General features: G+C 43.7%; 1 protein-coding gene across 1 annotated transcript in view; it reads right to left on the bottom strand.

Annotated features, from left to right (window-relative positions):
- The window catches only part of LOC119394286 (uncharacterized), a 41,167-nt gene extending 25,746 nt beyond the window's left edge, over window positions 1-15,421 (bottom strand). The window contains exon 1 of the mRNA XM_049416053.1: window positions 15,111-15,421. Coding sequence (XP_049272010.1) covers window positions 15,111-15,419 — 309 coding nt within the window. The 5' untranslated portion in view covers window positions 15,420-15,421. The remainder of the gene's footprint in view (window positions 1-15,110) is intronic.
- Between the last annotated feature and the right edge of the window lie 2,139 nt (window positions 15,422-17,560).

Here is a 17,560-nt window from a genome sequence, read left to right as displayed (position 1 = left end):
AATTTCAAGCACTGAAGCAACCGCACGAACGCCGCACCAAACACGCGCGCCGTATTGCTGCTGCGACGCGCCAACCAGGTATACGCCCTGTGCGTTGCACGGGATATCGCAAGTGCTCGTATGTGGCTGCTTTTGAAATCGCTTTTGCGATCTCTCCTAAGGAGAAGGTCCGTGTTACAATATACCTCACCGCCACGACTAGGCTAAAAAAGTCCGTTGAGAAAGCGAAACTGAAGCTAACAGCAGAGTTGGCTGCCAAATGTGTCGAATTTGTCGAAATAATCACACGCAGGAGCCACCATTTAGAACGCTCAGTGAATAATCGTTTATGTTATACAACCGATACCCAAGGCGCCCTGCCGAGTCTCCAGATGACAGAACGTCAGTGATGACGTGATGCTGTGATAGCAGCACGAACGGGCTTAGCCCAGTGGATTGAAAAAAAAAAAAAAAAAAACTCTCCAAGGGTAAACGTTGCTCTGCAGCCATGCACGATGGCGTGCGAGATATCGTTATAAAAAAGAAAATTCAGTTTTTAATTTAAGTAAACCGCATGAATTATCCAGCACGCGAATATACGTCCGCGCAAGTCTGCCGAGCGAAGGCTATTGCATGCGACTAATATCACAAGGGATAAAAGAACCACGATAAAACCTACGCACATACTACTGCTTGCACACAAAACTGGTCATTCATAGATAACAGTTAGCCGCACGAAGCGAAGAAAGCTGACAGTAACGTTTTATACAGGGGCGTAGCCAAGGGGGGGTTCAAACCCCCCCCCCCCCGAAATTTTTCAGTTTTGCTTGCGTATATAGGCACGCACACATACAAACGCACGCACGAACATACATAAAGTATGGTTGAACCCCCCCCGAAAAAAATTTCTGGCTACGCCCCTGGTTTTATATATGGCACCGCGCGAAACCCAGGTCATCAGTCTCAGTCTTTGTGGCTGCAGCAGCGTGTGCACCCTCCTGATATCTCATATAATCGTGGAAACGCAACAATGGCTTTGAAACTTTGGTAACAAATTTTCAAGAGGATCCACAGTACTATATATTTTCTTTCGCCATTGTATCTGAACGGCGTGACTAAAGAAGATGACACCCCAACATTTTTATGTACATCGCTTTCAGCTTCATTTAACGGCCTAGACATTCCCAGTTCTTTATCGCACAAATGGGTATTGTTTTTCGGAAGTGTCTTATTTTGATTCACACTGAATGGAAGAAAACGTTCGGATCCATAAGAAACCCTTAGGTAGTGTATATATTACATGGAATAACGTTCTGTGGGCTGCAAAATGTTTTTACTTGAGCTTCAGTAATTTAATTTAGCTACTTGCTAGCTCTGTTTGGGTCGATTTCTATGTACCTTATTTCTCTATTTGTTTTATTTAGTACATACTGCAGTCCGAAGACCAAGCAGGAGGCGCAAAAAAAAAAAACAGTGAAAGAACTGAACAAAGTGTAAAACAGGTTATAATAAGCACTGAAAGACATTCACATTCCAACAAGGATGATTATGAATATGATTTGACGACACTGAGAATTAGAACCCTCCCGGCTGAATAAAATATTTTCTTTCGCAGTTACCTTGTTTTCTCTGAGAGAGAAAAACACCACTTGCAGGAAGCTTTGCCAGTTACAGTGAGTAATAATGATCTGCTGCACTGACAAAGCTTCACTCGTAATTTACTGCGAAGAATGAAACGAAAATTCAGTAAATCCCTGCGAATCCAACAAGTATGGAGACAAATGCATATCACTTGGCTTAGGTATGTGTCGATTTGCCACTAGCAGACCACTGTCCCTAATATTACGTAGGTCATCATGACTGAGAGGCCTCTGTTGTCTAATATATGTCCAGTATAGCTAAATTTTTGGGAATATGCATGATGCACTGGGGCCGAATCCCCACGTTTTTCCTTTCGTAAGCATGGTTTCCCGTTGACTGGTCGCTAAATCTGTGACCAGCCCGAGGATTGGGTCGCATATTGTTTTACGGACAGTTCCAACCAAGAGCTTTCTGTGAATGCTCGCCATGTTCAGTATGTCGATTCTTAGCTAAACAACGCGTGCAGCAGTCGACCTTCCGCTGATCGTTTAGTTTACACGTTGAAACTGTAAACCATCGAAAACGTTCGTTTATTGTTACTAATAGTAGGTGCACTGAAAAGTAATGTTCCATTTAATAAGAATCTTTTTCCATTTCGTAAGAATCTTTATGCCCAATATTTCCGCATATGTGTGCACGATGCGTCTAGGGAGGAAATTCGTCATGAATATCCGTCCCATCTCTCTCCATTGCCGAAGGCTGATTCGCTCTTCAGTGTTCAAACGATTGTGTTGCTTTCAAATTATATAACGCTAGTAATGCGATAAGGATACATCCGTTTTCAAATATAAGCTAATATGCGCAACCATCGCCTTAGTCGATCACTTTGAAGCTGTTTTCTCCTCGACTTTTTCGTAAATGTTTTTTTTTCTGTTCTCCTCCCATGCTTCGCTTTTCCTCCTAATTCGCCATTTTGTAGACTGCAACTCTACGCTTGTGTTGCTTTGAGAGCCGTTCCCAATTTTTTTTAGTATACCTAAAAGTGAAACATGACCATGCTTCCACCAATTTCGAAAATTACAGTGGTCAACCAGCTGCTCTCTGGTTCTGTGTAATTCGCTCGGCTGCTGTCTTTATCTTTCGTAGGCGATCTAAACGTCTACCCTGCAGCTTGAGCCCCAAACTCCTTGGTCACCAATATATCATTAGATATTGCGTCCCATTTTTCCATCTAAATAGGCAAAACCCGCTTGCCAGAACAAATAAAGAACGCATTGGTCGCTTCGTTTCCTACGTATTGCTCGCGCATGATGGCTCGAGCCCACGATGATTCATACTCGAAATCATGAATCCTACCTCCGAAAACACCAGTATATCTTACAAGGCCAAACGATGTTTTTGTGATATAATCATATAGGGGGCAAAGCGCACTGTCTGCTTTCATGACGAGCACTTAATCATTGTAGATGTCATTGTAAGAACCTAAATAGCAAAAACTCTATAATGCGACAAGGCTATGTATCTTCATTAACATATGCGTATGTCGCAAAAGCCAAGCGTCGACCCTTCAAGCCGTGTGCAGCACATGCAGCTCGCAGTGCCATCACCACCACAATTTACAAATTGCAGAAAACGAAACCGAGCTGGCGTTGGCCACGCAGTCCTAATTAACGTTGCCACTCCTCGCTGGCGATGATTTTACAGCTCGGAAGCCGGTGTTCTCGTACACTTGAAGGGCGCCAAAGCGTGTAATGATACAAGCCACCACGTAAAATGACACGCCGCTTCACGATCAAACAGCGCCACATTGCAGACGGTCACCATTTCTTTTTCGTTTATGAGTTGAACCTTGCCTTCATCTCCGAGAGCACGAAGGTAAGAGTGGAAAGGGACGGAAGAAGAAGGGTCATAGGCCACTGCCGCAATTCTGGCTGTGTATGGATGCACGGTGCGTAAACTTACAAGGATGCAGCTGTCATTGACCTCCTGCATGCCGCCTGCAGTCTCCGAGCTACCGAATATGCCCGTGCTTTTTCTTCCGTGAAGCAGAATAAGAGAAAACAACCAGCGTGAATACCTCAACCGAGTGATAACTCGGCGGCACTCACATCCGAACCGAGGAGACGCACCAGACGAAACGTCATTACAAAGACATTAAGAAGAGCTATAAGACAATGCAAGCAGAAAAGAAGAGGAAGAAGAAACGAGAGGATTCGGGACGAGTGCGTTTTGCGCCCCCGTAAACACGTTTATGCGCGCGTCCGGCGCGCCACTGAGTGCAAGCAGGGCTGCATGCGCTCACGCTTAATGCATGCATCACGAGAAGCGCACGGTTGGCGGAGCGCGTCGGCAATTTTGATCGATGGGTGGACGGCCATTGGTGCGTTGAAAGGGGGAAGACGCAGCGGGTCGCGCGGTGGCAACTGGCATCAGACGCGGATCTGGGCGATCTTGCAGTCTCGTCTCCTTCCTGCAACCGGACGGCGACTGTGTATGTGTACGAAGTGGCCGCATCTTGGGGGCCGGCTTGAGATGACCGAGCGATTGGTCGATCATGCAGAGAGACGACGACTCCCTATCTCTACGTCATCTTTCTCGGCGGACTCAGAGGAGCACCCCTCATGTCTCTTGGATCTATGAGTACACGCTGTCTAGGGACTTCAAAAGCTTGCCTGTGATTAATAAGTGCAATTCGGCAATGCTTATGATTTGCTTTCGTTTTTCATATTCATATTCTTTTATTTCTGTTCCCTTTGAAATCGTTCTCTCACTCTTGATTTAGCTAACTCCAATGAAATATTGCATGTCATTTACATATAATTTATGCAGCCGTTCAAATGATAAGCTGTCGTAGATACGGACATTTGTAATATAATACGATCGCTTCAGCTTCATGACTGATTTAGTTCATGGCTAAAGTTGTGGCTCCTTCTGAAGTCTTTCATGGGTATGTGTAATGCTTTTCAAAGAGTGAAGCATTCCGTACCGCTCAAAGTACCCTGCCACAAGTTTGACTCTCCTAGATGTAGCCCAGGCGTCGCTGAGACACAATAGCTTGCAGAGTTGTTTTGAAACCTTTGACATATATAAAGTTCAATTTGATTCCTCTGCTCACTTATGATTTTCTGCTTCGTTATCAGGATGCTCGCCACCGCTTGTGGCCAAAAAGTGACTGCAGAAGACAGAGTCACCGAAACTAAATATTGCCAAACATAAAACGATGTGTCACCGCGAGTCAAGCTTAAGGGAGTATGACTCCTAATTTTATACGCCAGGCCCCGTATATCGTTGCATTTGTTTATATATACATGTTCCATTATACGGCCGACTGTATCTGTATCGCCTTGTGACACAGATATTAAGGTGACTTAATATGAAATATAGAATACAGAAATTAAAATGGGAGTACCAAAAAGAAATGTCATCGATATTATCAGATACGCCATCGTTTCGATGTTTTAATCAAGGTTAATTTCACAAATCTTCGTCCTATGGCTGGCTATCCAATATAGGCCCTACATTTTCCGGAACAAGCGGAATTAGACGATGATCAATAATCAATTCGGATATTTTTAAGCAATCAACGTTTCATACCCTGCTTGATTTACCATGCACGAACTTTATGTCGGCAGGCCATGCTCGAAAGAAAGAAAAAAATGCAAGAGGAAGCTCTTAATGGACTTTTACAAGAGGCAAAAGCGTCATGTTTAGAATAAAGGGAATTGACCTTAGTTCTTCACCATATCAGAATTTACATTCCGATAAAAACAGTATGATAAATTAGTCATCTTCAGTGGGGTAAGTAGTTGAAACGATAATCTAAAAATCATAGTTTTTGTCTGACTGAAGGGGTGCGTCAAGTTTCGCTCCTTTATCGAGTATTAATTGCTACATTGTTGTAGATGACTGAAATTGTAAGCATATCATTAGAAACATTCGACGTCATTCCTGGCGTAGCTGGAGGCTTGCTCCTCTGTTGATTTGTGCCGCCAACCTTTAAACAATTGCGTTCAATACCAACATTTCTTCATGGATCCTGATCTTCACAAGTGAAAGCTTTACTTATCGACATATTAACACTTGCGATGACGAGTTGACGCAGTAGAAAGCCTACATTAAGTTAGAGATCTGTGTTCGTGGGAATCACATCATAAACTTTTTTATCTCTCAACCTAAGGAACTTTCTAGTAAGCTATAAATATCCCTATTCAGGCAATTTAAGGACATCCAGCAAGTTTACTAATGGCATGACCTACCTTGCTGCTATCACATCCAAGTCACTTGACTTCAATAGTAGCTCGCTACAAATTCTTTTAAATTTTGCAATTACAAGCTTTCAAAGCGTTCTCACATATAAAGATTCCGTGTTCTTGATGCCTCAAGGTTATGAACGAGGTTTACTTGATGCGGTCTGTTTGATTACGTACTTTAAAATACAATTAACCTCAGCATCAGGGACATGCAATCTTTATCGTCGCGTTTCAACAAACAGAAATTAACTTTCTAGGCTCCACGAAATGTTCTATCAACGACTTGACAAGTTCCCACTGAACAGCAGTTTAAAGCATTTTTAATGTAACCTGTGTTCTTATGACAACTTTATCCTTGTGCTAGTCTTGAAGTCGTGTAAATTGTATATTTTACTTTATTTCGACGGTTTGCTTTGCTAGTGTTTTTTTCCTTACTGCGTTCTGTACTTCAGTGGTTTGTAGCCATGACTTTGGAATAGCCGGCCCCTTTTCTACAGCCAGACTTTATATACTTGACATTCACTTCCGAAAAAGCTAGGTTTCATCATTGTGTCATTTCTACATGAAACCTCTATTGCCTTAACTTTATAACTATATGACAAATTGCCGCACACTTTCGATGCCTTTTTCTTGCTTCCGTGTCCTACACCTCCTTGTCTTATTTACCAAAGTCCACAAACACTACACGAAACAACAAATTTTTAAGCACCATTTACCGCTTAAGCGTTCATACAGCTGCCGAATGGAAAAAATCTACCCCAATCAATATTTGTTGGTCTCGGCTTAACTGCATTTGCTTAGGTTCGATCAGGCCCTGCGCTACATGCAATTTGCATCCCCCACCATTAGTAACCTCGCATGCTGCTTCAGTCTTCGCTGTCATTTTTGTTATAGCTTTTCTTATGTAATTGGGCTATTTCCTGTTGTGATAATTTTTCTCGTAGCACGTTGATAATTTATGCACACTGCTGTTGTTGTAGTAGGGTTCTTCCTTATTTGATGTTATATTAAATTAACCGCCGCTATTCTATGTGAACGCTTGGCTCATGTTTGAGCCACAACTTATGGAACGTCCGAAGAAAGCTTTCTCGCGAGAAACAAAATGGGGATTATCATATTGGCTGCCGCCGTCAATCACCGCAGACAAATACTCGTTTGTGTAAACAACGACTGGCGCGGGCTGGTGTGGTGTTCACGTAGCAAAGTTACATAGCTTATGCTGATGGGAAATCGTCGAACAAAGCAAATGGCTCTGGAGGCAACGTCTCGTCCAGGGGACTTGTCTAAAAAAACTCTCCTTGTCGAAGTGATGGATCCAGCGACATTTCTTATTCAATGATTCCTCATAATTTCAAACTTTCGCCTAACCCTGAACTTGTTTGAATAGCTTATGCTAATACTTTACATAAACATTGGTTGTAAATGTGGCCAGAAGAGTAGTTTTAATGTCACTGACATAGCAATTTACGAAATTCCGTGAACAATCGTAAACCGCAACAATAAAGGAGGCCTCTGAGTCTCACCTGTTAAAAAGGCCCCCGAAATGTACAATTTAGATCAAGGAAAAGACACGCTGCTGTGAAATAACTATATTATATACGTTCTACATTTATGTACAAAGTTTCCGCTAACCTATTTTCATCTAAGTGTATGCGGCTTCGCTAAGTATCTGCGACCTGTGTTTCGCTCAAATCTCGTAGTTAAAGCATATAAAATAGGCGAAGCAATGACTAGAACAATATTTCTCATGCTTTCGTTGTCTGTTCTCTCATTGCTTTTCCTTGGGATTTCATACTGTGTGCTGCCTTATGCATCACTGTTCAATGTTCTGTATACTCGTTGGCGTGAGCAACATCTGGCACAGGATGGTGTGGTGTTCATGCTAATGCTGCCGAAGCACCTGAGCATAAAGCTCAGGCCCGTAGCCCGGGGGGGGGGGGGGGGGGCTAGGGACCCAGGGGTCCAGCCACCTCCCCGCCCCCAAAATTTTGGTGAAGTAGGTGTTTTTCTCAAAAATAAATAATGAAAATAGGTGTTTTTCTCAAATAGTCAAGGTTTTCAGCAAGTGCCCCTCCCCTTCCCCCCACGAAAGAAATTCCTGGCTACGGGCCTGTCTGTTCTGCACAACGAGAGGGAGTAGCACGAAATCTGCGTGTGCGTGACTTTCGGAATCTGCTGATTGCGACTCATTTACACAATAATGTCCATCACCAAAATCTATCGTCGTGAAACCCGCCGCAGTATGAGGCGGCATACTCGCATAATGCACGCTTTAAAATTAAGGCATGCGGCTTAACCATTGGTGTATACGCATAGCAACAAGTCTATATGAGCATTTCATGCTCACACATATACACCCGAAGGCTGCTTACACAGATATTTTTTTTTTATCAAATAACACACAGTGCTATTCTGGATTTCTAAACTGACAGGTTATTCCTAAGAAGTATACATACATTTCTGTATATCGCATTCCTTAGATGACTTTGTAATGCATTTGATGCGTTGGCACTGTGCAGAGCAATAAAGGTTTAGGTAGTTGTGAGTGTGTTTCGCGCTGATTTAGAAACCCATGCACGAACGTGGCAAAATTTAAGCAGTGATGACAACCAAACGACCGCTTCACGCAAATTAGAAGCCGGGAAACTACGCTGCAAATCGACGCAACTGCTTTGCATGCGTGTGCGTGCGTGCAAAGCTACTTCTCTACACCAGTAAAACAGCAATGCTAACTGCAGGGATTACATGTCTGAAACGTTTTCTTGACACTCATGCTTCTGAACACTTTCAGCCTGCAAGGAACGATTTACTCGAACTCCAAGATACTGGACTGGAAAATGCAGTCACGTGCAAGCTAAAAGAGGCACATCACGAACGCACCATCGCTGGAATCCGCAGCGTCGGCGCGGGTCATTTTTCGCGCATCGCCGCACGCTGGCCGGCAGGGGGCGCGCACTCGGTCCGCGCCGCGCCGGCGCCGGTGATTAAATTCTCCTCACGGCGTTGCGGCCAATTAAGACCGCACGCAGCAACAATTAACGGAACACGGCTGCGAGCCGATAAGGATCTGCCGGTCACGTGATGCACTGCTTCACTGAAGCCGAGTCAAGCCAAAGCCGGTACACAGCAATGGCGCGAACACATGCCCGCAGCAATGCAAAGTGAAACAATATGAACAAAAAAATAATAAAAGGATATGTAGTTGTCGTTATTGTCGCGGCGTTTGTTCGTTGTCATTCTGCCGGTGTTACTGCTCTCGCCGTACCACCTGTGGTCCGGCAATTAAACTCCCGAGTTAGCACCGGAAACGGCCGCGTAAAAACATTCAGTGTGCTCGCGAAGCGTGCACAAGTGACGTAGTTGCAAGGAAAGTTATTCCATCTTGAGGGTTACAAGTGGCAAAATACGGGGAAAAAAAAATCAAAATACATAGCGAAGATGGTGGTGACTATAGCTTGAAAACTCAAGGAAGTTTCTTATTTTAAGAACACCTGTCTCCGAAAACTGGGCGCCGGAGTCAAAAGTTATCCATCCTACTGTGCGCGCGTCCGTGCAAAGCTGAGAACAAGCCAGCGGCGCTTGGCAATAATGGACATTACCCGGCCTACACATATGAACGCCTAGGATACCGCCTAATTGGCAACAATAAAGCGCCGCATGTTTTCGTCTTCATCATCACTCTTCCATGCAGTTGGGAACGTATTACAGGGCATGGAGTTGCTAACTGGAAAAAAAAACGGTAATATCAGATACACGCTATCAGGATAACGTGGCAGCCTTTTTTTGCTAAGAAATTGGAAGAAAGTTTGAAGTATACTGCAGCCAGAGGTGTCAGCCTGAGGCATATTCCCGTAGCCATCTACTGCACGCTGATAAAAAGGAAAGAGGGAGAGGAGGAGCAAGGAAATAAGTCACGACGACGAGAGAGGGAAGGGTTAAAATGCATAGCTGACTGGTATGCTTACAATCTGCAGGTCAGGGACCGTATTTCCCAAAGATAATCAAGTAAAGCATGGATGGTTTGAAAACTAGGTACACAGTAACGCTAAGGGGTTAAAGTCCTCTGACAACGGCTAGCTGTTGATACGGGCACAGCTTCAGCCTATCTATCTATCTTGCATACTGAGAGTAGCCACATAGAAAATAATTCAGACAATGCCCCTGATAAAGGAAGAGTCGGGCCATTGTTTTAAAACGATATTCCTATTAGTGTAATAATAATAATAATAATAATAATAATAATAATAATAATAATAATAATAATAATATCTGAGGTTAACGTCCCAACACCACGATATGAGTATGAGAGATTATGAGAGACGCCGTAGTGGAGAGCTCCGGAAATTTCAACCACCCACCTGGGGTTCTTTAACGTGCACCTGAATCGAAGTACACGGGCGTCAAACATTTTCGCCTCCATCCAAAATGCAGCGGCCGCGGCCGGCATTTGATCCTGCGACCTTTGGGTCAGCAGTCAAGCCGCATAACCACTAGACCACCGTGGCGGGGCAATTAGTGTAATAATAACATAAAGAACTCTGTGGTAGACATGCCTTGGATAGTCAAAGCGAAAAAAAAAGAACAATGCAGAGGGAACTACCTGGCAAGCAGAAAAGAAGCTGTTTGTTTGTTTGTGTTTGTTTGTTTGTTTGTTTGTTTGTTTGTTTGTTTGTTTGTTTGTTTGTTTGTTTGTTTGTTTGTTTGGGAGGGCAAATCTTTGGGCGAGTAGGTGATTCATGTTATAGCCTTACAGTGCTTTGTGTGTTGTCATCAATGTTCTTTTGTCAGTGCTTTTCTTGAGCTGCAAGCCTTTAAAATTTGTTTGTATTTGATTTTTTGTTTGTTTCATATGACGATACAGAAGGGGTCGACAAGGAAGTAGTGCGCCTGACTTGCTTCCTGCAAACCAGGAAGACTGGAAGGGGATGTTGGGAGGTAAGTATCCGCAAGAAATAATTGTGATTAAATGCGATGAGCTACCTATGCCCAAAAGTATGCTTAAGCATTTGCATATTGAAGCGGCGTTCTAACTATCTCTGTAATGCTGATGCTGTCATTGCGGCATTACATCGCTGCGTGGTCTTCAGCAGGTCTTTTACATTTCATTTCATTTATTCGCGGCCTAACGTGACCCTAACCAGCGCAATCTTAATATTGATGTGGTACTAAGCACCCTGAATGCCATTCTAAGTGAACAAGTTTAATAGCGAATACCCTTCGCTGCTTCCTCAGTGATGTATTTCGATAACCGTGCTAGACACTGTGCGCACCAGCTCCTGGAAACACTTAAAGTGAAATCGACGTTTTACAACGCTGTAAAAATGAACCGTACATTGATGGGAATGTTCGCAGGCTTTACTTCGCCTCATTGCTTGAGGCATTGTTATTTTCAACAGCGGAGCAAGACCGTGAAGGTTTCAAACAGAAGGATGGAGAGTTCCACCGGAAGAGCATGTTTATAGAATACCATTTTTCATTTGGCAATGAGCTGTAAATAGAGCCATTAAACCACGTTTCGCAATGCTTAGAGAGACGGGCATCGTAAACATATCTAAAACAAAAAGAAACCGCCACACTCCTCCCAACCCCTAAACTCCGTTTTCGTTGATTGCACCAAAACATCGCTCCTTGTTGACTTGTGCGTTTTTTTTTCCGGTAAACATAAACATCTCCTCTGAAGTGCTCAAATTCTATGCGCCGTGCTTCTATCGTGATCGGGGGGCAAATATTCTGTAAACAGAGGAATAATACCAATGTGAGCAGTATGCCATGCGTATTGTCAGAACACATACTTTCGTTTTTATTTTGCGATTTATATCAAACGTTTCATTTGTTTCTCCCCAATTATTGTTTCCCCCATTTGTTTCCCCTATTTGTTTTCGCCATCAGCATGGCAGCTTCACAGGTACTTGTGAATAAATAATTTATATACCACATCTGACGGAATACAAATTTTACTCATTTAATCAGTGGTCATTTGAGTCAAAGGAATGAGAATTGATATCAGAAAGCAGTGTTTGCTCCTTTCAAAAAAGAAGCGCGAATAAAGTCCGAAGTCCTTCTTATTTATTCTGATGTATTCATACCTCCACGCATAGCGGAAGAATCGTTCGAGGGTTCGTCTCTCGTGCTCTTTTTATGCAAACCTCAAAGCAACTCTGCTTTCTAGCTGCGAAATATTTACACATGAGTTCATATGTAAATTCGACATACATAGTGTCCGTGTTAATTCAAAGGTTACACCATCTGCAGAGGCCTAAAAATAACCTCTGCGCAAGAAAATGTAGCAAATCAGTCAGCGAGCTTCTTCAACAAAATATGAGTGATGGAGAATTTTGTTAGTAGATGTGCGACATTTTTAACTTCAGCAATTTTCACTGCGCAAACGGGAACGCAAGCTTGGTTGATATCTCTAGTTGATATACAAAAAATAAAGGTTGTATTTATCCTAAAAACAACCAATAAATATCACGTCCAATGAAACAAACGTACGTACCTCATCCCCAGTTAATTATTCATAATGAACAGTACAGTTTACAAAAATTATTTCCTTGCTGCTATAAATAGCTGGTTTCAAAACTACCATGACAGCGTGTGCAAAAAAAACAATGTTGGTTACCTTCCTCTCATTGAAGTGAACAAATGACATCCATTTACAACATACCACACTCCAGCTCAGTGGACGACAGATTTGTAAAAGGTGACCAGAAACTAATAAAAATAAAATGTTCATAAAATCAATTGTATTTGTCAATAAATTTCCATGTAGCAGAATAAAAAATATGCCTTGAGTTCACTACTGTATACAAAACATGGCGAGCAAACAAAACCTGTAGTAACAGAACATATCCACCTCCAAGCACTTCATGCACTGAGCCCTACAGATTTCGTTAAAATTTGTAAAAGATATGAAGGATTAGCTTACCTTGTAACGTACAAAAAGCAACATTATTTTTATTTTTTTGCTTCGCTTTTGTGTCAGCTGATAATATGCGGTTTAGACAAGGAAAATCATGCACGCCTTGTACTTTACTCACTCGACTAAATATACGTGTACGAATAAATCGCAGTTTCCATCGTCTCAAGTCGTAAATCCAAAACAAACAAGAAAGAAGAGGTCTGAACGATGAACTATGTCGAGATTTTCGCTGAGTGAATATATTTAAATAACGGGCTAGATCTTTGCCGTACCATCACATTAATATTACGCCGGCTTCTCTAGGACAATATTGCCAAATAATTATGTACCACATCCATACAAAACATACCAGACGCAATCAAACAGCTCTTTCGGAGATCACAAGAAAACAATGAATGCACTTGCTTACGTTATTCTGCATCAGCAATGTTTCCCCGGCGTTAATGCACAAAAAGTTGCAACCCGTTTTAATTCTTATAGTGCGAGTTGTGGGTACATTTATGCGATATAAGCGACAAGAAAAGCAATAAAAACTATAGCAACAACAAAAAAATGATTGTGCCTGTAAAACATGAAATGTGAGTAGTGGTCCTGGATGTGTTTAATTCATTCAGCCTTGCCTGTGCTTTCTAATAAATCTAATGAGCACGAAATCGTCTGAAGAATGCGCTGAGAGTACACAGGGAATGCTACATGAGCAAATGAGAAAAAAAAAACCATATGACCAACAGAATCCCTACAGCATATTCCACCACAGACATAATCCTGGAAATGAGAGGAGAGGACACGTAGCTGCAATATGTATGCAAAACAGTGCTGCATATATAGTCCCTATACGCACAAGGCTTACCAGCAGCACAATCTGCCCGGGGTAGATCTGAATACTGTTATTTACATGGCATATTCCACACAACAGTGCTACGCTCCAATAACTGCGCAGAACCTTAGTAGATACGTCCGCGTTTTTTTGTTCTTTTTTTATACGTTCGTTACAATGGCTTCACGTCTGTCGCCGTTATTGCATTAGAAGACGTAGGAATGTTGGCGCGCATGTGCACCGGATGTCTTCGAAAGTGCTCAAGAGTTTCGCTCCCACAAAAATGTTTGTCCTCTGAGAAGACTGCATGCTGCGCTGTTACAGTTGACTGCAAAATACGAATTTAAATATGTATACGAATAGCCAGGACATCAGACACGAGTCATAACAGGGGATTAAAGCAGGTGATGACATAATCGATTACAAGACGGCGTTTCTGTAATGAACACTTACACAGAACAGCACGCTTAATAATGAGGCTGTTCGTTTCCTTTTCTATTTATTATTGTTACGTTCCTACGATCTTAAAGCACCGTACACTTTTGACCCTTCGGAACAATTTGAAACATTGTGCGCAAAACAATACTCCCTGTTCATTTTTTTCCGTTATCCTCCTCTCTCAACGAGTTACCGTCCCGGAGGTGCCCATCCGATCAATGTGCCACTGCAGCGCGTGCGTTTAGGGAGACCGAGTAATTTCACTGTGCACGCCACGTCCTTTTCCCAAACGAAGCTTAACAGCGCGCGATTGAAAAGAAGTTACTGAGAGAAATGCGATCCACGATGACATCAAAATGGCCGATGATTGCTTTCAAACTGTCGCCGCGCAACGACAACGACGACAACGAGGTACCGTCGCAGCAATAAAAAATGGCGATCGAGGCCATCATCACTCGTCCCCTGACAATTGAGCGGTTAGTGTCAGCTCCACGCCGTGGCCAACGCCAGCGAGCCGAGGCATCCTGGCGGGTCACAAAAAATATGTGGCCGGACACGAGAGGATTCGATTCATTGAGCGTTTCGCAAGGACCGCTTGTATCGAGCCCTTGGCCACTGTTTATATCCGCGGAACTGGCTTATAACCGTGGGAGAGCGAGGAGGGTTCGACGGGGGAAGGGTAGGCGGAGGAAGCGAGGAGGTCCGAGGGCGAAAGAAACATTTTGTAGCAGACGCCGGCAAGCGCGTAGGCTTAAGCGCAGCTCGCGGATATCGAAAGCCGCGATTACGGAAGAGAGCTCGGGCGTCGGTGTGATCGTAGGAGCCGTTCGATGGGTTCAGGTTGACGCGACTACGAGAGCGCGGATGCGGGGCTGACGGGGACTCGGGCCCACTACGCGTCGCGAGCAGAGAGTCGTTCGGAGACTCCGAGCGCTGGCGATATCCAACGGAGGCGTTCGGACTTCCGGGCCTAACGGGGAGTGTCTGCCGGTAACTGTGAGTTCGGGCTCGGGGTGGAAGCTATCGGAAAAGCGAGAGTTGTCACTTCGCGACACGGGCGGTCACGGATGCGGGCCGTAGAGGAGCGGCGGATAGGAGAAAAGCGACGTGCCCGTCGCAGCCTTACCTTGGCAGCGCAGCCATCTTGCGCGTCGTCAGAGCTCGCAGCGGCGCCACCATCGCCTCCCCGTTTCACGCAGAATCCGGGGTGGACCAGCGTAGCCCCGCGTCGCCAGAGGGCGGGGAGGACGAAGGAAGGGGAGTTGGTTTGGTGGAGAGGAGGTTCCGGCAACTTTGAGAGAACCTGGAGGAGAGAAAGAGAAAAAGGGCGATGCGCTGCCGCGAGAGAGCCGAGGGGGATCGGAAAAGTCCCTTTCAGGGCGCCACCGCCGCCAGGACTGCGTTTTGGCGGCGCTTGACGCGGCAATGAACGCATAAAAAGCGGAAGAAAACTGTTTGAAGCGCCTTGGTCGTGAATAAGTGGTCCGTGGGGGGAATGCTTGTCGCTCGCAGCCTGAGCTCTGCTGTCACGTCTTTAGAATTTTTTTTTTCAGCGGACGCGAGAAAGGAAAAGTAAAATACTTCGATAAGGGACGCGGCGCCAAACAGGGGACGTCTCTCGAAAGAGAGCCGCGAATGCGCCAAGTTGTGAATGATATGAACCGTGCGAGTAAGGCAGCATTCCGAGAAAGCGCGTAGTCTGTCACTGACAGGCCTTAGAGATGTTAAAAGTCAGAGAAATTCGCGGAAATTCGGACGCCACCAAGAAAAAAGAGCACGAAGAAGGCGAGATGATTCTGTGACTCATTCATTCATGCAACAAAAACCTGGCACATTGGCCACATCGAGATTGAGAGCCGCTGTGGAAAAAAAAAAAAAAGGCTTGCCGACGTTCGTATTGATTCCAACAAAATCATCTGTCATATAAGCGCGAAAGATTCATACAGTTGACAAAGTACGAAGTCCTTTACATTGGCGTAGAGTGGGTGCATGGTGCGTCCATATCCGTTGCCCCCGAAGATTTTACTTTGGTATGTGGATATTTACACGAAAACATTAAAAACAAACGCCCACACATACCTAAACGGGGATCGATATCACCCTCCCACCCAATAGAATCCTTACCTTGATGAGAAAATCCAATAGTGAGGGCTTAATTAATCCTTAATCTCCGCTCTGATTATCAGGAATAGCGAAACAACAAGCCTTTCTAAACATTCATGCATTATGGACTGATCGCAAATTTTGTTGTAATGAATTTGCCTGACTTTGGCGTTAAGTCTGTTCATAAATCACATATGCTTGATGAACTCGTATTAGACATGCTCGTATTGGATATTATTTATCGCGGTTGATAGTCTTATCCGTGCCCTAGTTTATGTTATTTTCTCTTACGTGACTTGTGTTAGAATGTGTTTTAGTGAATGTCGTTTTTTACCAATTTGCTGCATTTACGACATCAACTGTATGGCTACTTCGTTCGTGCTTACTCTGTACTGTTCAGTGTGGGCAGGTTATTTCATCATAATTACAAAATTTGCCTTCTGGGAAAAAAAAAAGTAGCTGGTGCTGCACAAAAGGCGCCAGAATTTCCTAAATAGTAGGCATTTCCTATGGCATAATTGCCGATTTTCAAAAGGTTTCACATGAGTACACAAAATGTAGCCAAACAGTAACACTGTCAAGATTTAATTATTACTTGTTTCATTTACAACGTTCCTCCTGGCTTTAGAATAACGTGTTAAGGGGGAGTGGGTATTGAGACGGTGTTTCTTTGAATTAACAGTACACAATATAGCACACTGTTATACTAGGCAGAATGTTGCGAATTATAAAAAAAAAAACACCCTGTATGCACTATTAAAAATAATGGGAACTGATACGATGGCACTAATTATCGAATTGTTTACGGCTGCAATAAAAATGAAGACACTGTTTCCACTCCTTAACCCGAGAGGCTAAACTTCTTGCGTACAGTTCGCTTAAATAAAGAACTGCTGCACACTGCACATTTCTGAAACTCACAATTTTTAGTAATATAGTTGAGTATTTGCACAATTGTTTCTGTCTAAGAACTCTTGCCCACAGAAGATGCGCAGCCGTGCGGTAGGTCTGTGGAATGCCGTATTTGGAGTGAACCGATGCCATAGGCAACGCACGTGACTTCTCCAACAAGGCGCCACAAGGCCAACGGGTGCCAATTTGCGGCTTCCTGAGTTCTGTAATGACTATGCCAGCGTGTAATTGCACTTGGCAGTCCCTTGGCGTACGAACATGGAATGACACGACAAAGGAGCTCTGAAGGAAAACCACCTCTAGGCAGAGAGTGGGAGGAAGCATCAAACGTGTCTTAATGGAAAGGCCGTTAGGGGCACTGCATGGTTATTGTTTTCCTATATTTCATGTAGTATTATATAAACGTCTCCGGCACCGGTCTTGTCCTAATACACGGTTTTTTTATGTTGCTTCTACTAAAATACTATTAAGCTCGCAAGATCATAGTAACTTCTGTGACACAAAGCGGAAGTCGGTGGTGACAGACCCTCTCCACACTAGCCCATTATGTTTGCTCTTTAT

The sequence above is a fragment of the Rhipicephalus sanguineus genome, chromosome 5 (genome assembly GCF_013339695.2).
Source record: "Rhipicephalus sanguineus isolate Rsan-2018 chromosome 5, BIME_Rsan_1.4, whole genome shotgun sequence".
Lineage (NCBI taxonomy): Eukaryota > Metazoa > Arthropoda > Arachnida > Ixodida > Ixodidae > Rhipicephalus > Rhipicephalus sanguineus.
The sequence above is the reverse complement of the archived record's forward strand: the minus strand, read 5'-3'. Positions and strand labels throughout refer to the sequence as shown.